Source organism: Watersipora subatra, chromosome 8 (genome assembly GCF_963576615.1).
Source record: "Watersipora subatra chromosome 8, tzWatSuba1.1, whole genome shotgun sequence".
Classification (NCBI taxonomy): Eukaryota; Metazoa; Bryozoa; class Gymnolaemata; order Cheilostomatida; family Watersiporidae; genus Watersipora; species Watersipora subatra.
In genome coordinates this window covers 42,415,497-42,443,422 of record NC_088715.1, presented here as the reverse complement: position 1 = coordinate 42,443,422, position 27,926 = coordinate 42,415,497, and the positions used below count along the sequence as shown (strand labels likewise).

At 37.6% G+C, this 27,926-nt stretch overlaps 1 protein-coding gene across 1 annotated transcript in view; it reads left to right on the top strand.

Moving 5' to 3' along the window:
* LOC137401433 (sister chromatid cohesion protein PDS5 homolog B-like) overlaps window positions 1–27,926 on the top strand; it is a 37,677-nt gene that overhangs the window by 3,500 nt on the left and 6,251 nt on the right. The window contains exons 5-27 of the mRNA XM_068087769.1: window positions 160–246; window positions 1,376–1,470; window positions 2,245–2,371; window positions 3,622–3,702; window positions 4,119–4,259; window positions 5,460–5,723; window positions 6,109–6,201; window positions 6,407–6,573; window positions 7,062–7,208; window positions 7,490–7,587; window positions 9,593–9,735; window positions 10,695–10,770; window positions 15,000–15,127; window positions 16,510–16,600; window positions 17,716–17,909; window positions 19,191–19,349; window positions 19,770–19,844; window positions 20,611–20,753; window positions 22,184–22,307; window positions 24,072–24,276; window positions 24,385–24,502; window positions 25,725–25,901; window positions 26,440–26,578. Coding sequence (XP_067943870.1) covers window positions 160–246; window positions 1,376–1,470; window positions 2,245–2,371; window positions 3,622–3,702; window positions 4,119–4,259; window positions 5,460–5,723; window positions 6,109–6,201; window positions 6,407–6,573; window positions 7,062–7,208; window positions 7,490–7,587; window positions 9,593–9,735; window positions 10,695–10,770; window positions 15,000–15,127; window positions 16,510–16,600; window positions 17,716–17,909; window positions 19,191–19,349; window positions 19,770–19,844; window positions 20,611–20,753; window positions 22,184–22,307; window positions 24,072–24,276; window positions 24,385–24,502; window positions 25,725–25,901; window positions 26,440–26,578 — 3,072 coding nt within the window. The remainder of the gene's footprint in view (window positions 1–159; window positions 247–1,375; window positions 1,471–2,244; window positions 2,372–3,621; window positions 3,703–4,118; window positions 4,260–5,459; window positions 5,724–6,108; window positions 6,202–6,406; window positions 6,574–7,061; window positions 7,209–7,489; window positions 7,588–9,592; window positions 9,736–10,694; window positions 10,771–14,999; window positions 15,128–16,509; window positions 16,601–17,715; window positions 17,910–19,190; window positions 19,350–19,769; window positions 19,845–20,610; window positions 20,754–22,183; window positions 22,308–24,071; window positions 24,277–24,384; window positions 24,503–25,724; window positions 25,902–26,439; window positions 26,579–27,926) is intronic.

The window sequence follows — 27,926 nt, the reverse complement described above, 5'->3', positions numbered from 1 at the left end:
TCCGTATTTACAAATTGCTAGTCAATTTGCAAATATATTTACTCTGTACACAAAGGTTCAATTAATTAATATACTTGCGAAAGGGTTAAGTGGTTGTTGATGGCATTTTTTATGTTAAAGTGATACACTGTGTATACATGAGTTTTATGTCATTTTTAGGATGTTCTGGTCTTTTTGGTTGATCAGCTGCAGGGCCTGGGCAGTCCAGACAGTCATAACTACAAGAGATATTATTACCTGCTAGAGGTTAGTTGGTGGATTGCTTTCGATTACAGTTAAACCATGCACAATTATTTTGTTTCTACATTTTCTTCAGTTGCCTCAACTCTCATATGTTGGAGCAAAATATGTTATTTAATTCATTCCACAGTTCCAATACGTAATGTAATGATACATACTTGTGAATATATGTTGCATTAGAACCAATTCATGATATAAAACTATCTATAGATTTAAATATGCATGAGACTGAAATAATAAATCAATAAAAATGGAGGCGCTTCCTGGGCGATACAGATGAAGAAAGGTGATAGATTTATGCAGTGGCAAGACCAGTTTAACTCATCAATTTACCTGGAAAACAAAAACGTTGCCTTGTGCGTGTTGTGCTAATTTTACTGTTTAGTAGGGATCTAGTCAGAGCTATCCTCGCATCAACTAAACTAGCAGAGGCTTCCAATCATACTAGATACGGAAGACGCTTTGTTGTTTCCAGCGATTTTATTAGAATAGGTTTCGATTGCTTTGGCTTACTTGTAACCACTCATGGTGTCTAAATATTCCCAACTGGCCCGAAGTCTAATAGTATTTATTAGTTTGAACTTTGTTTGTAATTTATGTTTGAACAATTTTTTGGGGGTCTTTTCATACCAAGTCACTGTTAGATTCATGGTGAGCTATCCATCCGAGAAGTTGATATAAAACACTGTTTCCCCTTTTGTTTAATAATTTATAACAGTAATAAATTAGCAAAATCATGACAGAAAAGAAATAATTTTAAAATAAAATATTTTATTGTCAAAAGAATGTATAGGCTCTTTGACTCGCATATTATTCTGCACTGCAGTGAGACACCTTGAAACCAAGTAAATTTTAGTTCTCATGGATGTATATATTAGACTGGAGTTTTTGAACATCTAAATTAGCTACCAGTTCTCACCGATTCGAGAGAGTAACTCTACCAGGATGCTATAGCTGAAGTTTATCAATGTTTATACATCCTTTAATTGACAATTCAGTATAACATGCATTAATGTGAAAACCTCTGTATGTTGCAGTACCTCTGGGGTGATAACTCCCACTTGAGTTCATTTTCATTGTTACAAAAACAATTAGTTTTGGTATCAGAAGATGAGCATCTGTAATGGTCTTTTAGAACCTGACGTATGCCAAGACCTTCACAGTTTGTCTTGACTGGGAGAATGATGATGTAGTCCTACACCTACTCAACACAGTCTTTGGTTCACTCACGTGAGTTTCCTACCTGGTGTATATAGCAAGGATAAAAATGCAAGGTTTGAGATATTTTACATTGTTAGAACCGAAATAATCCTAGAAGGCCATTACGTTCTTAATCTCCCTGTATTATTATATGCGACATATATGTAGACTTACTATACGTAGAGGATATATGTATAGGATACGGATGGCATTCCCATTCTAATGGTATAAAGATAACCGTATTTCTTTTGGTAATTAGGTAAGAAATGTTATGACAGAACCTAGTCATAGCTGACTTGTTTGCAGTTATATAACATTAAAAACATGACTGGATATCTTTAGTATCCTTAATACTGATACTCTAATACTGACCTTTTGATGTGTAACAAGTGTCTTTAGCGAGGACTTATCCATGGGCCATCCTCTAATCAATAGACTATGTTTCTTGTTTTCATTGAAAGGGTTGTGTTAAGGGTAGCTCAAAATTTATGGATAAGTATACGTCACAGTCATGACTGATTGAGTAACCGATGTCAAGGGTATATACGCTTTCATGTCTACCTCAAGAGTATCCAAATTAAAATATTATCCATTTCTTCACGTTTTCGTTCTATCTAGGAGTACTTTCACCGAATAGAGCATTTGAATGCATGTGATTTAGCATATCTGGTAAAAATACACTAAGTTTATAAATATTGTTTGAAGCGTCGTAGTCTGCATTTATTGGGAATAGTTCTGAATTTCATGGATGATTCAGTTTATCTTCTCTCCTATTAGTCCATAGACATGTCTCATCGATTGCAGAGACAAGCACTCGGATAAAGTGATCACTCTTCTACTGGACGCTCTGTCTTCTGTACTCTCAGATGCCGAGTCACTCTCCATACCGCTACTTGATGCTATATTCGTTAACCTAGTCGAGCCAAACAAAGTGAGCATATCAATCAGTTCTATTCAATCGTCTTACAGAATAGTGGAGTTTTAGTGTTGGTTAGCATCTTGTAGGCTTTACAGACACTCTCTCTTTCCCTCGAACCTCCTCTTTCTTTCTGCCTCCTCTTCTCTCTGTCTTCTTTTTTTCTATATCTCTGCCCTGATCATATCGTGGTCTTCTCTACCTCTACCTCTCCTATTTGTTTTCCTCTTTTCTCATTTTTCTTCTTCTTATTTTTCACTTTCATTCCACTTCTCTCACCTTCTATCCCTTCTATCACCTTCTCTCACCTTCTATCCCTTCTATCACCTTCTCTCACCTTCTATCCCTTCTATCACCTTCTCTCACCTTCTCTCATCTTCTATCCCTTCTATCACCTTCTCTCATCTTCTATCCCTTCTATCACCTTCTATCCCTTCTATCACCTTCTCTCACCTTCTATCACCTTCTCTCATCTTCTATCACCTTCTCTCACCTTCTATCACCTTCTCTCATCTTCTATCCCTTCTATCACCTTCTCTCACCTTCTATCCCTTCTATCACCTTCTCTCATCTTCTATCCCTTCTATCACCTTCTCTCATCTTCTATCCCTTCTATCACCTTCTATCCCTTCTCTCACCTTCTATCCCTTCTATCACCTTCTATCACCTTCTCTCACCTTCTATCCCTTCTATCACCTTCTCTCACCTTCTATCCCTTCTATCTTCTTCTCGCTTCTTTTCTCACAGCCTCATACCTGTTATTATTTTCTTCTCTCTCCTCTCTCTCCATCTACTAGTAATGAGATTCTTAGGCCCAGCCTTCATAGCATTATGTCAATGGTTGGTCACTGAACCCATATTCTTTTCAGGGTACACTTAACATCTAGATATAATTGTTTTAGTTAATAGCCTAATCAGTTACTCAGTGCGATAAAAAGTATATAGCTACGATACTCTGTATTCCCATGTCTAATATAGCTGGGGTATTCTGTATTCCCTTGTCTAATATAGCTGGGGTATTTCCCTTGTTTAGTATAGCTGGGATACTCTGTATTCCCTTGTTCAATATAGCTGGGATAGTCTGTATTATCTTGCTATGAACAGTTGAATGTCAGATCGAAGGAATATTTCCTGCCATCTGTTTTGCTGTCTCACATATTCCTGATAGTTAATGCAATCCCTACCAGTGTTCATATGGTACATCGAAGGTAAAAACTTATGAGAAATTAACAATAGATTAAAAGTATTTGTTTGGTCTACTGCAGTCACTCGCGAAGGAGGCCTACAACCTCGCCAAGAAGTTGCTCAAGAGGAACAGCTCGTCTCTCGCCAACTCCATAGTGAATGTAAGTAGGCAGGCTACTTGCTGACGCAGATAAATTCATAGTTTGCCAATTTATGTCTGTTTCTTTTATATGTAGTCCAGCGAGCACACGCGGTAGGCTGCCACACCAGTGTGTTGTGTTAAGGATATTCGTATGTAGGCCTTCTGCTCTGAATTTACCTACCCGTGTGTGTTGTTCATTATTGTTCTTATTTTATTACTATCTCACGGACACACTGGTCTTTTATAATCACTCGTATTCTTCTAGAGGTCATTGCTTGTCTAGCTAGTTTGTTTCTACATCGTATGCTTTGTTTTGCTGAGTACTTATTGACCAATCATATTGTATCGATGTCTGTAATTGCTACTTGTGAATACAGGGCTGTACTTAGAGATAACTTCTCCATGTTCTAGACCTGCTTATGGTTTGGCTTGTAGTTTTTTAATCAAGTGATGATGCTGGGTAATACTGGTGACAGTGAAGTGGGTGAGAAACTACCTGATGTGCTGTTCGAGCTCTACCAGTCCTCACCGGCGCTCATCATCTCCATCATCCCCTTCCTCGATCAGAAGCTCAAGGTCTATTTCATTCTTATTAACATTATAATATATATAATACATATATTATAATTATATTTTATTATTCCTTATTTTCAATACGTTCCTACATATTCTTATATTTATCCATATTCTCCATCAGTCGGTAACTTTGGCTGAATATTTCACTCGCTGACCTCAGGATTGGTGAGCAGTTCCAAACAGCTTGCAATAGGTTGCATTTTGGTGAGATGACAAATTGATGCATCACATGATGGTTCGTTTTGTTTACTGAATTAGCAAAGGATCTCATTTATAGACGAGAGGTTGGAGCGTCAATCATGTGAGACAATTATATTTTAATGATTAGGATAGTGGACTGTATTTTGTGTTTGTTAGCCATGACAACCAAGAGAATGTCAGTTTGCTTCATATCAAACCTACTGGGTTACTTTGATAGGACAGTGAGTAGATAGTGATCTCATTCTCATATGAACCCAGCAATAGGAATTACAACTGGTTGAATTGTTTCGGGAAGTTATTCATCTCACGCATCTACATAGATGGTTTCTGAAACACAATATTTTGATCGGTTATCGAAAACTAACTTAAAGATCAATGTACTTTCGAGATTTCCTAAACACATATCCTTCCAAGTCTTCCAGAAAATAAATCTTTTAAGCACTGAGCCAACTTCTATGAATGTTGTAGCGGGGTAACCATTTTCAAGATGACAGACTGCTCGTTCTCTGTCTGTATTATAATGTTTCATGGCAAAACCTTTGATGACAATCCAAGTTGCTATGATTAACACGGTTTATAAATATTTTAATGCTAAACATCAACATTGCCAACAATTACATGGCGAGGATGGGTTGCTCATACGAAGATGGCGAAATATTTACTTTTTTAGCTCAACTAGTTGACTACGCATGAATTGAAAAGTGACCGTGGCTCGAATTCGAGTCTGCTTTAATAAGTTTGGTTTAGAGGGACACATCGTAAATCTTGGAAAGCTCTATAATGCAACTCTGAAACATTGAAACTAGAATGGGATTTTGTCCGCAGCAGACAACTCCAAACCCATTTCAAGCATGGAAGCAGTGAAATGTTTCACTGCTTCCATAAACAAATTGCATGTATTATTCGTTCTCAGGTTTGTCATGTCTCATGTTCATTACTATGTTGATGGGTATTTTGATAAAGCATAATCATAACATTAAAATATCATATATGTTACAGGTAAATGAGGTGTCGGAGCGTAAGGCTATCATTCGACTGTTGGGCAGAATGTTTGCTGAGCCTGACTCAGACCTGATGGACACTCAGAGTGAGCTCTGGCAGAGCTACCTCGGTCGCTACCATGATATAGAGACGAGCATACGGGTTATGTGTATCGGTCAAGCAGAAGATATTCTTATTAACCACCCGTCAGCCAAGCTTGCCATCAGCGAGCACTGGAATAGACGGCATCGTGATGCTGATGACAATGTTAGATGCGCTGTTGTGAGTAGAAACGCTTTTGCATTCTTGTCCCTATTTGAAATCTTTGTAGCTGGCTGTAGGAAAAAATTCTACCATCACTACTTATGAGTCTGATAAGTCTCTGGTCAGTCAGCTGACGCCATCAATGAACATCATGCCATAGTGGCATAGTCGGTAAAAGTCACATAACACACACAGTCATGCAATAGTTACTTCTCAACTACTTTGCAATAATTTCAAGTATTAGTCTCGTTATTATTTTCATTGTATCGCTGATGATGTGGCAGGTAATTGCATTGACCAGCCATGGCTCTGACGATAGTCCTACGGAGTTCTACATTATTAGCTTTCATGTTTTATCACTTGTGAAGGGCTTTGGCTGATATAATCTCACTTGGCTTGGTAGGTTCAAGCCATTGTGAACACTTGTAAGAGAGGCCTTGGTTACGTGACGGAAGAGATGCTCCAGTGTGTGAGGGAGCGATGCCTTGATAAGAAGGTATGACATGATTATTCTATCGATATTATATAAGTACTTTGTGTTTAAATTTTTCCTACTCAATATTTTCACCTCGTAGTTGCAAAAAGGTTCATTCTCAACTGCTGTCATACTAGGCTAATTTCTGCTTGCCATCCACCAGGATTAAGTTTCTGTAGCTGCTCATACATGAAGAGGTATCACACGCTGTTCTGTTTGGGCATAGTTCAAGATTCGCAAAGAGGCGCTGACAGGTCTTGCCGCAATCTTCCGCAAGTATGCCATTACTGACGATGGTTCTAAGTCTGACCTTGAGTCGACCTACAAAATACCCATCCAGTGGATACAGAACAGAATCCTACAGACATATTTCCAGAGACTGCTTGATGATAAGTATGTGGTTAACTTTGCTGTTTGAACTGCAAGATGGTGTGTTTGGTAATAGATCGTTTGTTGATCACCAGTTCAGGCATTGGATTTAGCATTTCTTGTGCTATTGCTGTCATCTATTAGCAACTTTTTTGTTTTTAATTCAATAACGATGCTGAAATGTCAAGACTTCTGACGTTTTAATGCTGCGTGTTATTTAATTGATAAATCTGGACATAATGAAATAGCTTAATAGTTGGTTTTCTTGCATGCTTTATACTATTAAGAGCATTGAGTTTTTGTATCATGATGGCGATTGCATTCGTGAGCATTTATTTCTTTGACCTAACTGTTACCTCGGTAGTAAACCAACTGATTCACATTTTTCCTGTCGATGATCTCAAATTTCATCTGCTGGGTTTATTTCTGGGTGTTCTGTAACAGTCGTGTGCTACAGCAGTTGTGTGCTATATAAGTTGTGTGAGTGAAGGAGCACTCTGATGTTCTTACAGGTTTATGGTGGAGCGGCTATTCCTGCAGTGCATAGTGCCATTCTCTCTAAACTCAGAGGACAGGATGAAGAGGCTGCTCTCTATGTATGCCTACATCGATGAGAACAGTAGGAAGGCATTCTCGACGATGCTGAAGGCCCAGACACAGTGAGTCCGGTGGAATTAGACTATTTAGTAATGCTGCATTCTATAAGCTGTTTGACTCGATACAAATGTGTGTAGAGCTTCCGCAACAAGGAAACTAGTATTGTATACAACTGACTGTGTATCCATTGTGTAAGCTATTTTGCTCAGCAGTAGAGTTTTGTATGCGAGCAAGATGTGGGGAGAGATGTAGGAGGTCATGTGAGAATACATGTACACGAAACACACTCTGTGTGTTTCGTGTACATGTACTTAACAACCACAAACAATATGGTTGCTTGTAGGTTGAGGAAACTGGTGAAGGAACTGGTGGATGTGTGTGGAGAACCCGAGTCTCCTAAGCTCATACACCAGGTCTCTGAGCAAGCTATCAGGATCAGCAGTGAGTTTAAGATATCTTTTACATACCCATCCATGTACAGTGCACCCTCAGGATACGATTACCCTAATATTTCGATTTTTTCACCTTACGAAATGAAGCATGATGATTTTTTCACCTCACCATACGAATCTTATTCCACCATACAAATTCATCAAAATTTTCGTTCGAGCTCAAATTTGGCAGTCGATGTGCTTATTACGTTCGTCAAAATAACAAAGACACCGAAATACTGTTCGGCAAAAATATTTTCATAACGCCTGAGAGAGACATGAGGACCGATTTCTCTTATTTCAACAATTCTTGTGTGTAAGATAGTAATATCTTCCCTTAAACCAGTAGCAAAGTTGGAGTTGCAATCCCTTCAAACAGAAGGTCAGACAACTTTCCTTAACTTGCTATCAAAATCCACTTCATTACGAAAACAGCCTCATTCGTGTTTTCTTACCGATATAGGTTGAAAAAGGTTTTTAACAGGCCCACCAAAAGTTATAGTGTAATAAAATTTTTGCAATAAAAAGTTGAAATTCGGTAAAATAGTTAAAATACGTAATAAAACTTCGCTTCAAGTGTTTTATGTTTAGTAAGCTTAACTTACTTGAGGTGAATTTAAAATTTATGTTATACGTAGGTCTGTCTTGAAGGTAAGAACTCTTGACGCTTCATGCAATATAGCGTACATATATATATATATATATATATATATATACTGCACGTGGTACATTATAATGCTGCATTTTATTGCAGATTATAACCACTTAATACACTAAATACAATAAATTTACTGTAGGTAACTATAGTTACTAAGGTTAACATACTACTTTGTTACTAATTCTGAATATGTACAGTAGGTATATAAAATTTTGACCAATTTTACCTGGTGATGTTTCCATTATATAATTATTGTGGTTTCTATACCTCTCCATACAAAATTATCACCATACGATGCCAACCCTGGAACGGATCAAAATCGTATCCTGAGGGTGCACTGTACTACTGTTTGATAGCATGCGTATTTGACCATTTAGCAGCCATTGGCTCATTCCATGTACCTTTGCCAAGGCACCCACTGGTTTATTTGAATATTGTACACTGACAAGAAACTTGTTTGTTGTCAGTATAAATTTCGAGCCAATCAAAGGTTAGATAATGAACCGCAATTTAAGTTCATTCCTGTAGGTTGTTGACCTGTAGAGAAACTGCCTATAGAAATAATGCTTCACGAGTACCCAGAGAAGCATTAGTTTATATCTTTCTTATACCCAGTAATAAGACTTCCCTTTTCTGGTGTTCTAAAACAACACTTTATCCATTAGAATTTCAAAATTGCTTGAATTGGAATCATTAGGAGAAATAAATATCTTTGGAGTTATCTGTTCACTTTTTCTTAATCAAATGAATATACGCCTTCTCATTGACTGTTGCACTGTTAGAAATCATTTATATCTATGATTCGGTCTGCAGTCTTCCAATTTTTTTCTTAATTTCCTCGATACTATATCTTTAAAAGTATTATTCATTTTTATTTATAGAGCAGAGCACTTGGGTGTTAGAGAGACGGGCAATTGTTTAAAATGTATTTTGCAATATTTTGGTGTATTCAAATTAGTTGCATTTCAGTTAGTTAGTCTGCTTTATTCATATTACTGTTGAGAACTAAACTCCTGGAAGAGTCAAGGTTGTGTATTGTGTGTTTGGACTTGGAAAAGTAGCTAATTAGTTGTCAGGAAGTGGGTCTGTAACAGAATGCATGGCTGGCAGTTAGTGCACTGGAGCCTTAGAAAGTCATTTGTTAGAGCCATTTGCTTTGTATGCACACCTTTTTTTGAAAATTTGTTTCCATCTCAGACCAGTACATGCAGTTTCACACGGTAAACAGGCTAATGCTAGTTTACCCAGCATTCTAAAGGTGCCTCAACCTCAGCTGTGCACCTGTCTTTACAACCTTCACCTTTGACCCATATTCGTCTTCATGTCTGTGCTAAGGTGTCTCTTTGTTCTATTTTAGAGCATTACCCTGACAGCGGTAACAAGGTGGCGGAAGGTCTAAAAAAGTTCTTCGTTTCTCTTATAACTGACAAAAAATCAAGAGAAATAATGGAGGCCATCTTGGATCCCAAGTGCACATGTGAGACTGCGTCAGAGAAATCTGTAAGTGCTTACTCATTGCATTGATCATAGACATTCTATCTATGCGAAGAAGGCTGAGAGTTTTTCTTATCCAATGTGTGATGTGTCAAGGTTTAGATTATGCATTCTCTTGCAGCTTGAGACTGTTTGTTTCTATTATTGGACGCTGTCGATTATTATTCACTAAACAGTGACTACATTTGTTGACCAGCGAACTCTGCAAGGTATTTGTAGTCGCTAGATCAAGAAATGCCTCATGTTATAGGCCCACCCACTGCCCTCGCTAGATCAAGAAATGCCTCATGTTATAGGCCCACCCACTGCCCTCGCTAGATCAAGAAATGCCTCGTTATAGGCCCACCCACTGCCCTCGCTAGATCAAGAAGTGCCTCAAGTTATGGGCCCACCCACTGCCCTCGCTAGATCGAGATGTGCCTCAAGTTATAGGCCCACCCACTGCCCTCGCCAGATCAAGAAGTGCCTCAAGTTATAAACCCACTGCTCTCGCTAGATCAAGAAGTGTCTCAAGTTATAGGCCCACCCACTGCCCTAACTAGATCAAGAGGTACCTCAAGTTATAGGCCCACTCACTGCCCTCAAGCTACAGTATAGGCCCACCCACTGCCCTCAAGCTATAGGCCCACTCACTACCCTCAAGTTATAGGCCCATCTACTGGCCTCACTAGATCAAGAAGTGCCTCAAGTTATAGGCCCACCCACTGCCCTCACTGGATCAAGAAGTACCTCAAGTCATAGGCCCACCCACTGCCCTCAAGCTATAGGCCCACTCACTGCCCTCAAGTTGTAGGCCCACCCACTGCCCTCGCTAGATCAAGAGGTGCCTCAAGTTATAGGCCCACCCACTGCCCTCAAGCTATAGGCCCACCCACTGCCCTCAAGTTATAGGCCCACCCACTGCCCTCAAGTTATAAACCCACCCACTGCCCGCTGATCATTATTGTTTTGTGGTTGTGTTGTAGAGAGCTCTTCAGACAAAGCTAAACTCTGGCCCTCCTGGTCAAGTGATGGCCGTTAAGGTTCTCCTGGAGCGCATAGGTAGGACATCATTAAACTTCATCTGTTCGACTCAACATTTAGAAATCAATACAATTTCTCTTGAAGTGTCTGCTGTCATCCTTGTGGTATGACTAAAGGTGCGCGCACACTAAAGCGATTATCACGCGAAATTGAAGCGATGCGACAAAGCGTCAGCCGCAGCGGCAAGATTGTGGCGTTTTCAGAGCGTTCGAACATGTTTGATTTTGGGCGCGACCTCTTGCACGCTATTGGCTGTTCCATGGTCATACACCGCGAAAACTACAAGCGTGGTCGTTTCAAATATTAGTGTATACTTATTAATAATAATACTTACTTATACTTAAATAATACTTAATTATTAATAATAGTAGCGTAATAAGTTATGGAGGAACAACTTATTGCGCTAGTAAGAGAGAGGCCATGCCTCTATAATTTAAAAAACAAAAATTATAAAAACGAAGAAAATAAAAGGAATAACTGGCGAGAAATCGCAAAAGAGTTGAAGATAGCTGGTAAGTAAATACTTCGTAAATAAGTAAATAAACTGCTTCTTTTTTCCTGCATCGATTGAATACTCTACTGCCACTGCTATTACTGGTCTTGACATACCAATGTGCAATCTAGAGCCTATTGTCTTACACTAATCTTTTTGCCTAGATGGAGATGATGCAAAAAAAAATTCAAAAATTTAAGGGATAGTTATGTCAGAAAACGCAGCAAGCAGAAGCAACCCTCAGGAGCTGGGGCTGACAATACCACTGCAAGATGGGTGTGGTGGGACTACTTGACATGGTTAGAGCCATACTTGGCAAGGCAAAGGTACTAATTTACTAAAAACCAAAGTATTAGTTTACCTAATATCAATTAAAATTTCTTAACTTATTGACAAGATATAGATATGCAATGAATCATTTTATATAATTTCAGATCAGAAAGCTCATTAGAAGCTATAGATACTATTAATCCAGGCCCATCTGCAACACCGGAAGTCTTTGATGCAGAAAGCGTAGGGTATGTAGAGCCTCCATCTACTCCCTCAACATCAATGAGCCACATCAGCGATGCTGATTCATGTTTCAGCACATTACCACCAAAAGAAAAGCAAAGAAAGAGAGTTGAAGAAAAGTTGAGACTGAATTTTTTGATAGGTAAGTAAGCCTATTATGCAGTAGGACACATGTGTACTTGCAGCATATTTATAAAATATTACCCTGTATAATTACACCATGAAGCGTCTACATGCCGCTCTGTGAAATTACAGGTGGGACCAGTTACAAGCTCAACGAGTCGAAGAAGTCGACGATGACTGCAGTCGTTTTGGAAAGGAGGTAGCGGAGCAGTGTAGAGCCATCAAAGATGATTTTGAAAGGCAACTTATGATGAGAGACATTAGAGAAATAATGTTCAAAGCTCGATTTGGCTCATGCATAACAAGCTTACGTGAGACACCACATAACACAACAACGCCAGAATAAGCCAGTTCATGCTCTGTGCTCAAAATCTTTTAAATAATTCAATAATGCAGATTTCATGTAATTGTATTGTTAAGTTGTATCCAAGAATACATCACAAGTGTGGGCGTGTCCATTAATTATAATTTGACATTTAAAGTTATTTGATGCCACTAAACATGCACATTTGCTCCCATTATAAAATTCTTTGAATTAATTGATGCAGTACTTTCTTGGCTTTCAGATAATATAAAATTTACTGTTTGCAAAATGATGAGCAGTAAACTTTATACTATATGGAAGCTAAGAAAGTACTGCAACAATTAATTCAAAGAATTTTATAATGGGAGCAAATGTGCATGTTTAGTGGCATCAAATAACTTTAAATGTCAAATTATTATTAATGGACACGCCCACACTTGTCATGTATACTTGGATACAACTTAACAATACAAGTACATAATCTATTTTTAAATAAGCGTATACATATATAATATAAATTCTAAATTTCACATAACGAATTAAAATTGCTAGTTACATATTTTTTGTATGCAAAATATACCGTGACCTCATGGTGTAAATACTTAATAGTATACCAATCAAAATTAAATTTTAATTAGTTCGACGAATGTAGCGTTCTTGCCATTCTAATGCTCCTGCAGTACTAAAGTAATTTGTAAAATGTTCTCTAGTTGTAGTAGCAGATAACGTAGGGTTTCTAGCTGTAGCAGGTGCAACATCACCAAGAATGCCATATCCTTCAGCTCTCCATGTTCCATCAACGATTGTTCCGGCAACATTGTCAATGACATCGCAGGCACCTGGGGGGGGGGTGTAACTCGAACAGCATTCTGTGCGCATATAATTGTGCAGGACACAGCATGCCAAAACCACAATTTGTGCATGTTCTGCTGTCATTGGTAAAGTACGACGGAGACAACGCCACCTAGACACCATAATCCCAAAGGTATTTTCAATGGTTCTCCGAGCTCTTGAGAGTCTGTAATTGTAAATGCGCTTCCCAAATGTGTCTAATGAACGTCCAGGATAAGGTCTCATCAGCCAGTTCTTCAATGGAAATGCTTCGTCACCAACAAGAACAAACGGCATGTTGGGATTTTCTGTACCTAGAATTTAATCAATCAGTCAAAGAACTGAAGACTTTCATTAGCAATATAGAATATAATATGGTGGATGTGACAACAGCAAGATGTACATCATTGAGTACTGCATGTTTCAACTGACACATAAATTAATATTGATGATGGTGGTGTTAGTAGCAGCATAACATTTCATGTATTTCATAGATTTTAAGCTCTTTCACTGTAACTAGTTATACATCTGGAATGATGAACACTAATACTTTTTTCTAGGATAAGTAAATAGATGATTAATTAACCTGTTAGTGGACAATCGTTCGGAACATTCAGGTTACCAGCAGCCATTGCATGTTTTAATGAGCAATTGTCGAAAGTCCCACCATCAGACCACCGACCAGAGGTACCAACATCCACATATGTGAAACGGTATGACGCATCACACATGGCCATAAGGACAATACTGCAAACAAATAACTAGCAATAACATTAATTAAAAAAATTTAGACAATTGTAGTGCATATTTTGTAACATTGCACATTGATTGTCAACAATGATTAGTTCATGTAATATGTTTTATCATTAAATACCTGAAATTTTTCTTGTAGTTGAAATATTCAGAACCGGAATTTGCCGGAGCCTGGATTGCACAGTGTTTTCCGTCCACAGCACCTATGCAATTTGGAAAATTCCAATTCTTCTCAAATCTAAATGAATAGTTACAGAGAATAATAATAGATGTTGACTGAGAGTAGTATTCATGTAACAATGTTGCGTGAACAAGAGCATGATATTAAGTATTTACAACATTATTATTTATTATAATTATTATTATTTGGTAAAATATCAAATAATAATTATTATAAATAAGAATACAATAACAAATAAAATAGTTTTTTTACTAAGCTAACAAATAAACTCAAGTTTAAATATAATAATTATAATCACCCTTTAGCTATATGAAACCACTCTTCTTCAGTACTTGGCGTTTTGAGGTATAAATCTTTCATAGCAACCCATATGGCTTAGATGTATCATATATAATACCGCGAACTGTCGACTGTCCCATTCTGAATAGATTTGCCAGAGTTTTGAACGAGTCCCCAGTTACCAAAAAAGTCAGCGTCACACACAATCGTTGATCTGATGAAATGGCTTTTCTAAACTTAGTGTCTTGTTTATCGATGTGTGGCCTTATTATTCCTAAAATATGATCAAATGACTCTACAGAAACTCTCATACATTCTTTATGCTTTTCAGGGTATTTTTCACGAAATTCTTTCATTAATCAAGCCCAAGCACCCTCAGTAGATCTTCTCAATAACGTTGGATGCACCCAAAATCGTCTTCTTTTCGCTTTTGCTTTCCTTTTCATATAAACGTAGCCAAACGCGATAGCAGCTAACTCTTCCATATTTGCAGTTTTCGGGATTTACCAAAAAGTTGGCACGCAGCAAAACCAGGTCTCATCTGATTCGTTATTCATCTGCGATAGGTCATAGGTCATAAATTCGCTCTGACGATATCGCAACAAGTGTGCTTTGAAGTGACGTTCGTTTGACGCCTCGGCCGCTGCAGCTTCGCCTTAGTCGCTGCTAGTGTGCGCGCACCTTAAGTCTGACCATTGCTAGAAGACTTGAGCTAGAATTAATTAGGTTGCGCAAGATAAACTAGTTCATTATATGTTGACTGGTTGCAGCGCCGCTACTCATAGACCAGGAAGCTGTCGACGTCCTTGTGCAGTACGTCTGCGACTGCCTCACCGGCAGCTGTGACTTCATGGACACTTTTACCGCACCCTCCGAGGCTGGCATGGGCCTTCTTGTGGTGAGATAATTTTATCTGTTGCCTCTAGCCATCTTTATTTGTCAACTTGGGTAATGACTGTTTAGTGAAATCAACATAACGATGCTCTTGCTGACCAATATGTAAGAGTAAACTTTAGTTTTAATCTCTGTGTTTGACATGATGTGGGGTAGAATTAGCATTTGTACCTAGCTAAACGTATGTTCATTGTAGCTTTCCGTTCTGTGGTTTTCTTGCTTTCTGGCTGATAGATATTCTGCGAAATATAGTCTATAATTCATTACGTCATAGATATTTGCTGTCGATTGATACGCTGGCGCCAAATGATGTGATGAATTCACAAATAGATTGAACAATTATTTTTAAATTTTTTAAACAAATTGATTTTCTGTTTTCCATAAAGTATTGTCAGCATGTTAAATGTTCATCATGGGTAACCAACAATTTGTTATGGAAATGGTGTTAGTGCAGGCATTTGCACTATGATATTATTAAAACGCTGCCGGGTGGCAATCCTGCGCAGCCAAGCATTCTGGCATGATGATTGGTGGCTTTTGTCCACCCAAAGTGCTGCTGGTTATTATCGCACAATCAATCTGTTTTGGCAAGTAAAGGCTGTTGTTAAAAGAAGGCGGAAGCTGATAAGTGAGGTGGCAATCTGCGCTGACGTTTTAACTATTCAATGCTTTTGGAAAGGTTTTTTGCGTCACTCTCCTTCGTTTGCTGAACATAGCTTAATGTTTGTTATCACTCCTGTCAGCTTACTCCAGTACTCATGGTGTAGGTTTTCATTTCATTGAGATAGGTCATAGCCTGTTGCCAGCGCTTGTGACCTATAGGGAAATCCACTATTAGGGATTAAAATTCACTGATTGTTGGAAGAATCTGGGTTCTGAAATGAAGAAAACAGGAAGAAAGTATTTTTCATTTTTTATTTTAATAAGCTAAAATGATCTTGAACGTTTTCATACACAGTTGCAATTGGCAGCGTTGAGTTTTATATATTATATTATATCTGTTAACAGGTAGGGATACATTTTCCTATATGGAAACAGTTGTTGGTCTTATCACCGTTGTTCAACATCGAATCTTAAATAAACTCAGATTCTGTTAGAAATAAATAAAATGTAATCCGGAGTGTATTGGGATTAACGCTTTCGGCCAATCACAGATGCATGTTCTTTTATATTGATATACCAGTATGTTTGCTTGACGTGATGCATAGTATGTACACCCATAGGCGAGGCCTTGGCTATGCGAATTACGCATTTCATTTAAGTGTGTAACCATGACTAAGTGCTTTACTCTGTCAAGCTGTATGTCTCACTATTCTATGTTGGTAGCCTACTGTGTATTTCCATGTATTGCATCCATCTAGCATTGATTTATATTTTTGATTGCAGTGCATCGCCCCTGAATATCCACAAGCGTTCGACTCTGAGCCTACATTTAACAACATGACAGAATTTTTGAAACACGAAAACGACACAGTCTGTGAGTTCAGTCGAACTATCAGTCATATTACAATTTATTACGATTCCATGAGGTTGACAGTATGCTGATGATGCGATTTGTTTGTGAATCACTGGACCAATTCTCAGATGGTCTATCTAGCAATTCCATTAAATTCTGTTGGTAAATACTTACAAACTAATGCGCTTTTTTCAGAAATGATTTTATTCTCAGAAAAAGCAAAGGGTAGTTAGCCAAATCTTTGATTATGCCAAGGGCAAGGTAATTCCTAAGAAGAATAAGTTTGTAATTATTCATCTACAACTCAATTTTTGGGATCACCAAACAGATGATTTAATAGACTGACCAGTGAAATGGAAAGACGATCCTGTATGTCAAAGAATAGTTTGCTGATATACTCAAGCTTAGACTAACGTACATTGAAGAACATTGTTGATTGAAATATTATCAATCGTGTGTGTTGTTCTCGATTTTTGCCGCACTTGCACCAGTTGAAACAAAACAATGACATCGCAGGGAAAATATTGAAACATCAATGTTATTAGACATTTTGTGCAATAGACCAAGCTCTAAAATGTACTTGTCTGTGACATCTACAATTGTATACCTTGACTGTGACAGCGATACCTTGACTATGACAGCGATGCCTTGACTGTGACAGCGATACCTTGACTGTGACAGCGATACCTTGATGTTTAGACAGTAAATCAGTCAGTTTGCATTTGTATGGTAAATCATTGCGTAAGTTGGTCTCATGGAAAATTAGTGAGTATAGTCTCTTCTCTTAATGATATATTATTTAAATTATCAATTTGGTGACATCCAACGATTGGACATATGTAATACCACCCCCTGTTGAGTGGTAGCTTCTAAAATATAAGTTAAAAAATGGTTGTAGAACTGGTGGTAGGTGGACTAAAGCTAGACATTCATCTTTTTTTGCAACATCTATATGCTGTCACTGACAGTTTTATTAGAGCAAAAGTAGAGAAAAGCCAGATACAATCATACCCATTATAGTGTCCTAAATAAATATATCTGTACCTCAATGTATATGCTGTAATTGGTTATAATTATATTTATCCCTTCTGCATCTATCGTCTTTGTCAGTTGAACGCTAATTTGACATATCACAGCAAGTGCGTCTCTTCAAATACTCATGAACACTGGAACTACCCTGAAGGAGAAATTCCCCGACACATGTGAGCACTTGCTGCAGACCCTCCAGTCTATGGTGAAGATAGGTAGTCCACGACAAGCTAAACACGCTGTCAGGTGTCTGGCCAATATGTTTGACAACAAGGATGAACTATTTGACCAGATTGCATCGGTGAGTTTGTAGATCAGTTGCATTCCATCAGCCCTTCGTAACTCTATGGATAACCATGGAATGTTCTAAAGGCAGGCAATTCTCTCCTTTACTATCTGTTTGATGTTTTATGCCCTTGTGTTTTTGAGTTAGAACATATTTGAAGCAGGCTGTCAGTCATGGCATTCATTTCTCTACTAGTCGGAGCTTTCCGTTCTTATAATGTCCTCCACAATTATCCTTTACTCGCTAGAAGCTGCTGGAGTGTTCTAACCAATTATAGCCCTCGTTGCAAAAAGCTATATTTCGTGAAGGAGCATTTGAATACGACTCTCAATCTGCTGATTCACCTTGGCTGTTAGAATAGCCTTTGTGTACCCATTTGACTCTGTCTTTCAGCTGCCTTGTGGCCTTGACCGTTAGAAATATGTTAACATTCACAGTGATGACTACAGATTTGTGGCATAATTATACAAAGAAGGTTAATGAATCCAATTTACTACAGTTCCAACCCGTTTAAGCATAATTCCAACGAGATTTCAAAAATATAAATTATATGATTTAAATACCCTAATAACCAACTGAATTTCGACTTGCTTATACACTAGCCAATAAGCAGCCAACTTACATGTACACTAGCCAATAATCAGCCAACTTACATGTACAATAGCCAATAATCAGTCAACTTACATGTACACTAGCCAATAATCAGTCAATTTACATGTACACTAGCCAATAATCAGTCAACTTATGTGTACACTAGCCAATAATCAGTCAACTTACATGTACACTAGCCAATAATCAGTCAACTTACATGTACACTAGTCAATAATCAGTCAACTTACATGTACACTAGCCAATAATCAGTCAACTTACATGTACACTAGTCAATAACCATTCTGACTGCAAAACATCAAACTCATTCAGAAAAAAATTTGATATGGAAATTGATCTTATTAAAAACTTCCCACACAATCGATCAAATGATTTCCATAACCAATAAAAGCTTCAATACGCAATGATTGAGCGTCATTTTATAAAAAAAGCAGTTTCCCTTTACAATATCTTTAGCGCTATACTAAAATTCAGCCGTAATTTGTTGCTTTAGCCCCTTTAACATATGTTATTCACGGTCATACCAATATATAGAAATTGGACCACCATAATATTCACCATGGAATTGGTACTGCTATTCTCTTGAATAGCTGTATTTTAAGGCTTTTTATCCAGCAGTGCATATTTCATGCTTCTATGCATGGCAGGTTTTATGAAAACGTACATATGTATCTCATGATCTTGCAGTTCTGTGCAGAAAATCTGACAATGGAATCTGCCAATTTATGTACAGCTCTTGTAGCCTTGGGACAGATGGCCGTGCTAGCTCCTAAGGCTACGTTTGTCTCCACTCTTAAACCAATTGTGCAGAATGTTCTGGTTAAGCAGATCCTCATGCAAGACCAGGTTAGTAAATGGGCGTCTCTCCATATCCTTCCATTCAGCACCTTTGTAACTTTTAGTGACATGAGCTTTGATTTGAATCCCGATTTCAACGAACACATTGCTTTTTCTTCAAATGATACAGACTTTAAATGTCAGCACTAACCAAACAGCGGTATCGATTCAGGTCGGCTCAATAATTTTTAGACATTTCTTTTTTATGTCAATCCATTTTTAGGCATCTCTGTTGTGGCCATTTTCCATTAAAGTTTTGTTTTCTCATGACTAATGATTAGCTGTGAAAGCACCAGGGTCAGTTAGGTTCACTGGGCATTCATGGGTCACACGGAGGTTATTTCCTCACTATGATTCAGGATATTCAGAAGGTTACTACTATGTATTACTGTCAACATGGAGCTTGATTTATTACTATATATTTGACAGGCTCAGAGGCAGGTTAGAAGGGCATCCGAACTTTGGACCGCTGACCATATGTTATCTGAAGAGACCCAGGCTAAGGTTTGTTTCTGTTGGTTATGTTTTCATTAGGAAGTTGGGTTTCTAATTGCATCATTAGATAGAGAGAAATCTCTATTAATTGAGGAAATTTAAAAATGAGTTCACACGAAATTTTACTAGACTTTAACGGAAAGCATCAATATTTTTTATAATTTGCTATGGTTTTTAGTGTTTGTGACGTCTGATTATTAGGATGTTTCAACATTAAAATCGACAAAACCTGGTTATGGTTAAAACGCTTCGCAGAAAAGTATGTGCCAGAATGACATGACTAGTGGTGCAGCTGCCTGTCTCTCTCTCTCTCTCTCTCTTTGTTGATATCAGTATATCAGTCTCTTTGCCAAAGTGCGACCATAGAGGCCATAATCACACCTCTACTTGAATCTGAGAGTTATAAGAAAGGATCTCATCAAACTATTGTCTTATACCTATTGACTAGGTCTACTAAGACTAGAGTTGGTCTTATATCTCTTGACTAGGTCTACTAAGACTAGAGTTGGTCTTATATCTCTTGACTAGGTCTACTAAGACTAGAGTTGGTCTTATATCTCTTGACTAGGTCTACTAAGACAAACAATTACATCGATTTAAAGCTTGATGTCTTACCTGTATATTGAAATTATTTTCATTTGTATCACTTCAATGGTGCGAGTTCACCTTTAATGCTGCTTGTCTTTAGAATATTCTTCTGATTGCCTACTAAATACAGTAAGATTTTTGTATGATTGACCTCTGTGATGAGGAACTTGTATTCTAATTTCTGCAGATTCAGTCAATGAAGATGATGGTCAGGTGGCTTCATGCCATCCAAGGGACAGACAACGCGGAGAAGTACTGTACCTCGACTCTGAGGATGCTGAACACAATACTCGCGACTCAGGGTGACCTGATGGAGGCTAGGAGGATACCGTAAGTCTCCCAATTAAGACTGCTCCGTGTCGGTGTCTCTTGTTCTTAAGCTGGTCAGCATCTGGTGGTTATCTCTAAAGACACCAACTTATCATTCCTGTAATAATAGTGTGCCAGGGAAAGGGGAGAATGTAACGGTCCTCATAGTTGCTATTGTTCAAGCCTAACTCTAGGGATATGGGTATGATTTTCATTATTTTGTTGTTCATGCTATGACCAGTGTCTGTTGATGTGCTAGATGTAGGTAAATTACCCTCACATGATGCTGAATGTGAGGTGATGTTTGAACCATGGTGCTGAACATTCTTGATGTTTTTTTTAGCCACAATCGTTGTTTGTTGGATGGGCCTGATGCAACTGTGTTTTTATTAAAAAAAATTTGGGATTTTCACCATATTTTATGTAGTTGTAATAGTTATTATAACGTTACGTAACTATAACTTATATTATAGGTAATTATATATTAGTTTAACAGTTTATTACTGGTATTTTAATTTTTTGCTTTTTATAAGTTTATACAGATGCTTCCCAACTTACGGACGTGATACGTTCCGGGCGGTCGTTTGTTCAATGAATTTTTTGTAAGGTGTATCAGACTATAACTTGTGCGGTCAACTTGAGCTAAAAGTTTATCATTGTTTTTTTCAAATAGCAAAGCGTAAACGTTTTGCTCGGCTGAAAAAATCTTTTGGACGCTAATATCGACTAGTTCAGCTGTGCAGAAATAGAGTTGAGGTCAGCAGACACTTCGGAAAGTATTGGACAGCCAGAAAAAAAAATGCAAATGCAACAATCATAACGCAAGCTGCCGAGCAAATGATGTGAATATTTTTGTTTCCCAAGTGTTACCTTTTGTTTGTACAAGTATCTTAATTATGGTTTGTTAATGTCACATGTTTTTGGATATAAGCTTGCAGGTTTATAGCATATTATTTGGTAGCATCATTGCGGTTATATAAATTCGGTTTACAATAGATCGACACTCATAACTCCTCTTCTATTGCACATAAAAAGCCAGTTTGGCTGCAAACTGTGGCAAACATATCAATGAGTGCAATGAGCTTTTATGTAACCTTGTTAAATATAGTTATAAATGGTTATAGGGTAGTGTCTGTACGCACAACACCGTTCGTTTCTACCGTTGTTCGGAACACGAATGTTTTCAAGTAGGGTAGCAACTGTAAATGCTCAAGGATAATTTTATAGCTACCAATGCAAGCAAAAATAGGCAGAAGACTTTGGAACATAATTAATAAATGACCTTTTCTAAATTGAATTCTGTAAATACAAAAGGCAACAGTGCAGCAGCCTTACACTGATTGTAAGTTATTTAGACATATATAAAGGAAGCAACTCCAAGAGCACATCCTAAGATGCTACATGTCTACTATGTCTGTATGTCTACTGTGACAAATGACTATGTGTTACAGTCGAGGGGAAATGGCACGCATAAGGTTGACTGCTGCACTCAGCATTCTGAAGATAGTTCATGTCGGTGCCTATGCTGAAATAGTCAGTAATGAGACTTTCCAGAATCTCGCTCTCATCATCAACGTAAGCCACGCCTGGTTTTTTTTCCTCACTTCTCTGCTCCAATTTATTGTCAGTTATTCAACATGCAAACGTTTGAATAGAAATCTACGGCCATATTGTATTGTGACAAAATGGCTTCTCATGAAGAGCAATATTGATAGAGGTTGTGTTGAACTGTATTCAGCATCCTCGGACTGTTTATCTGCCAGTATATGCTAAGTATGTACATGTATATTTATAGTGTGTACACTTATGGATATGCTTAGTATGTACAGTAGACGCTACTATAACGTAAATTCCAGATATCTTAAAGAATTTATGTAAAGTTTTTGCAATATGTAAACAAATTCCATATGATGTAAAGTGTGAAGTCATGTGAGTTCTCAAATTCGATTTGAATGGTCACCATCTTGCCGCACTTGCGAGACAAAAAATGACGCATAGCGTTATATCTATTATCTATACAACATCCGTGACATTCTAGGTCGTTGTGATAGATCGTCAGATGTATCGACAAAACAGAGAATCGGTAGCTACGCAATAGTTTATAAATACATAAAGGCGATCAATTGGTGCAGGTATGAAGGTGAAGCGTTGGTCTATTAATCTGAATGTCACGAGTTGGAGTATCGTCTAAAGTTATCTTTTTTCCTAACCTTGACCTTTGGGTGCAGATCGACGACGAACAAGTAGACAGTAGCTCTTTTATAGTAAAAGTATCTTTTGTTTTGCTTTATCGTAGATGTGTAAAATATTTGTTATTAGTTTCACTCTGCAGAATAGGCTTTGCTGTTTAGAGAAATAAGCAAATCGTTGTAACTGAGCGTCGAAGATGTGCGCTCCCGGTCAACTTATTGTAAAATTGCGACAATCATGATCTATAATATAAAACCAGTAAAGTTGATCAATAAAAGGGCAAAGATGTTGATGCAAACCAATAGTACTGCAGTTACAGTCCACAAATAATAAAGTTATATCTAGTTTTTCCTTTTTGTATGGCCAAAGGGGTGAGTTTGGAACGATCTTAGAACGGACTAGGCAATTTACATGTAATTTACTGTTCATATAACGTAAAATCCCCAAAATTTAAACGTTCCAGGAACAGGTTATTTACGTTGTAGGAGCACCTACTGTACATGTTTATTTATAATGTGTACACTTGTATATATGTTTAGTATGTAAATGTATATTTATAACATGTACACTTACGTATGTGTTATACTAAAGGTTCCATGTTGCTGTGGTACTAGAGTTGCATCTGGTTTGCTCTGGTTTTTATGTGAACAGCTGTAAATGCTAATGATTCGCTGTTGAATTTTCTTACTTTTTGAGTGCAAGTGCATTTTGTTGTCTCTGGGAGGTATAACGTACTCAATGCAAATCTGTATTTTTAAATGAAGTTTTACCAGTTTGGGTTTTATAAAATTGATAAACGATTAATTATGTTTCCAGTGTTTGTAACATTTTTTATCGTTACACTTGTTCGTTATTGTTCAGCCGTATTTCGAGTGTACAATTATTTCTCGCATTCTATTTACCTGTTCATAACAATCGAATGTGTGAAAGACCTGTACAGGATTGTCATGATTTTGCTCTGGAACTATCTTATCGCGCTTAAACATTCCAGTCTTGTGAGAAGTGATGATTGCCAAAGGGCAGTTCTTTTTAATTTTCATGAAGTTGTGAAGCTTCTCCCATCAGTGGTACCGATTTCATTTCACCCACACCAATGATGTAGGACTCACCCCTCATATTTGTACATGTACACGCGAAGCTCTGTTTTAGGATCCAGTGCTACAGGTGAGAATATCATTCACTCAGAAGCTGCACAAGTACCTGCTGGCTATGAAGATACCGCTTCAATATATGTCTATTTTCTCACTCTGCGCTAACGACAGGGTGAAGGACAGAAAATCCACAGTCAAACAGTACATAGAGCTGAATATACAAAAGCGGAGAGAGTATCTGAGGAAACACCCAGCTACTAACAGTACGTGACAGGTTATTGTTTTTCTTGTGTCATACATGGCACAGTACTCGTGCTCCTACAGGCACCACCTCGGATACTCTGTGTTTTCATGTCAGCTTCTTGTTGTAGACCGAGTTCTATTCAGTCTGCTACCCGACTATGTGATTCCATACGCAGTCCATTTGTTAGCCCACGATCCTGAGCTAGAGTCCCATGATGATGCTCCCAACCTTAGGAACATTAAGGAGTAAGTTGATTGCATTTTCTCTCAAGTGATTGGTTGGTTCAATCATAGGCAATGGAACATACAAGTCAAGTGTTTGACGCACATGAACGTGTGTATAAGGAAGAGTAGTATTCAAACGGTGATTGTGAAAGTTGATGGGCATAGTGAATGCTTGATGTACATGTCAGATGTGAAAGACTGCCCATGCACAGAGATTCGATGGGTGAAAGTTTCGTTAATTTGGCATTTGGATACATTACAGTCATACCTCGACATATGAGTTCTCCAACATACGAGAAAATCGAGATACGAGCAGCATTTTAAATAAGTTACTTCTTTGAGATACGAGCCAGTTCTTGATGGCTACTATATGGCCAAGTACGCGAGGCCGCTTTCGAGAACAGACTCCCTCAGCCTTACTCGTCGTATCAGTTGGAAAAAAGTTTTTATAAAAGGTTAGCTAAAAGTTATGGTGGATGTGAGGCGAAAAGCGCCCAACTGGAAACAAATAATAACAAAATTAAGACAAGAAAATTAAAGTAAGTTGATTAGATATTCACATATTGGAACTTAGCTTAAAGTGTGTGTTTAGTAAGCTAAATTCATATAATTTAATTTCAAAGGTTCTGTTACACACCGTCACAATAGTCTAGTGTACCAAATGCATTGCTGACAAGTGTCTCTCAGACTGCCTTTAGCCACTTCATCTGTCTTGAAGCTAAAAACTTACAGTAGTGTACATAGTAATGTTACATTTTATTGCGGATATCAACAACCAAATAGTGTAGGTACTTGGTAATAATAGGTAATAGGTAACTAATAGGTAATAGGTATTTGTTACTTTGTTAGCGTAGGTACTAGATTATAACATTTAAAAACACATTTTTCTACCGTAATATCCTGTTATGTGGTTTTATCATAGTATGGTAACGGATTAATGTGTATTTAGTTAATGTAGAAAATAGTGCCTAGAAACACAAGTAAACTGACATACGAGTACCAGAACTCATCAAGTCTCGTGGTATGACTGTATAGTTTTATTTTAGCCTCGAATCCTGCTACTGATTCAATCATGCAGCTCTGTGGGACTGTAGTACACGCCCCTAGACACTCGTATTATATCTTCTAACATCATTTTACATATTCGTACTAGATGCCTGTTCAGCACAAAGTGATCATTGTAGAATACCCATAAACTCTTGACCATAGATCAGAGATTATAAATGATAGTCTGTTTATCCAGATGTCTATGGCTGCTACTCGAGCCCCTCATGAAGGACCAGGCATCGTTTTACTCATTCCAAAAGAAGATCTTTGAGTACATAAAGCAGACTAAAGACGCACAGAATCCTGACGATGATATCGGCAACAAGAAGATGTGGGCTGTGTGTGACCTTGGCATTCAGATTATCATGCAAAGGTGACCTTTTCAATGTGTCACTTCACCTAGTCACACATCATCTTTTTTATCTTTCTTTCCCCTCTTTCAATGCTTGGTATCAGCTGACTCTGGCCTGGGGCTATTCTAATAAGGTGACAAATATTTGATAGTTTTCCAGCAGATTGTAATGAGAGTGGCATAAATAATATTAACTATATGGCCAATTTGTTACATGATTACATGTAACAAAATCATACTACATGAATTTGTTACATGTATGCATGAATATTTATGTATGCACGAACATCCATGTATGCGCGAATATGCATACATGTAATATGAATATTCGAACTACATGTATTTGGAAGAATTGGTCTATTCGTCTAAAGATGAATATATCACGATTCGTCTATTTATAGATGTTTATAAATCGTGAAGCTCTAGTCATGATAGCTGATCAACTGTCTTTGCTAGGAGTGCATATGTTAAATACTTCTCGTTTATAGAGCTATACCTTACATCAGCAGTTCTAGTTTCTTTTTGATAGCGAATGTTTATGAACTTCATACGCTTGTAGATGTCCATTCAATTCCAAGGCTGTACCATGCGGGACTCCCCTTCTACCTGCTAAGCTTTTCACTGGCCTGGACAAGTCCAACTCAAATAAGGACCTCTATCTGCCACGGGACCTCATATACTGCCCTAGTCGAGGATCTGTGAGTAGCCAACAATTCATCTCATGGCTACAGTTTGATCAGAGGATGTGCTGTGTTTATTATTAAACAAGTTCAGGAAGCTTTATCAAACAACTTGACCTGCAAGGACAGGACGGCATTGCAAAAATCAATCAAATTTGCTCCGCGCATGTTTTTTTTATCATATAATACATATAATGTTATATAATCATGTAATATCGTAAAACCTGTATTTGAACACCATGGCACTATATTTTTCAAGCCTTTTCTTGTGGCATTTTATTAGAGGTGATGTTCAAATAGAGGGTGGCGTTTTATTTTTCAAATAGCTCATCAAAATTTTGGGAAGCTAAATTTGAACCTTATACGGGCGAAGCGAATGCCGCCTATATTTTGCACACTCTTTTGAGCGAAGTGACATTAACCCTTTTAGGTGCAACAAATCTGCTATAACTTACCTCCAATTTGTCGTAGATCACTAAATAAACGTATGCATTGGGAAGCTGAAAAATATCTTATCAGTCGATATCTATTCCTTGCAATTATCCTGCGATCATCTAACAGCCTGCATTGCGATTTGTTGGAGCTTTTAATTTTTTTATTTCAATCTAAATTTGAAGGCATATTGATATTTTATAACTATATTTTACAATGTTGCATTAAAGCTCATTGCACTCATTAGTATGTTTGCTACAGTGTGCAGCCAAACTGGCTTTTTATGTGCAATGGAAGAGGAGTTAACTCGTTTGCACTCGTCTAATTTCTAGGCGATTAGCCCCAGATACCGCTAATTTTTCAGGAAGTTGCCGTAATTCAAATTACTACTACAGGAGACAGACTTGAGATAATTTACTCATTCAAATTTCACAAGAACCAGCCAAGTCTCTTCTTTCAAATTATATTATATTAATATAGACAACTCAGATCTCTTTTAGGTAAATTCGTGCCTCAAAGAAGGTAGTTTCAGGAAATCCCCAATTTTGAAAAAATTGTCATTTGCTGAAACAAAGTTAGATTTGCACCATAAAAGTTGCAAAATATACAAAGTTTGACTGAAATTATTTATTTATTACACACAATACATAGTTATGAGTATTATTGATACATATGCAGTTAGTCATGAACATGAAAATCATGAAACTCTAACTTTTCCTCACGAGTATCATCCTTCAAACAAAAGCATAGCAAATCTATATGCCATTATAACTCAAATAAAACGTCATGAAAATGTTTCAAATAATAAAAATATGTTCAACAACTCTGCTCTTGACTTTTCATAATTCATAGACAGCTCTAAGAATCAATATGATCCTATCGAAACTGAAGGATAACGTTCACAGGTGTCCTTTAGCGGGATGTTGCCGAAGCC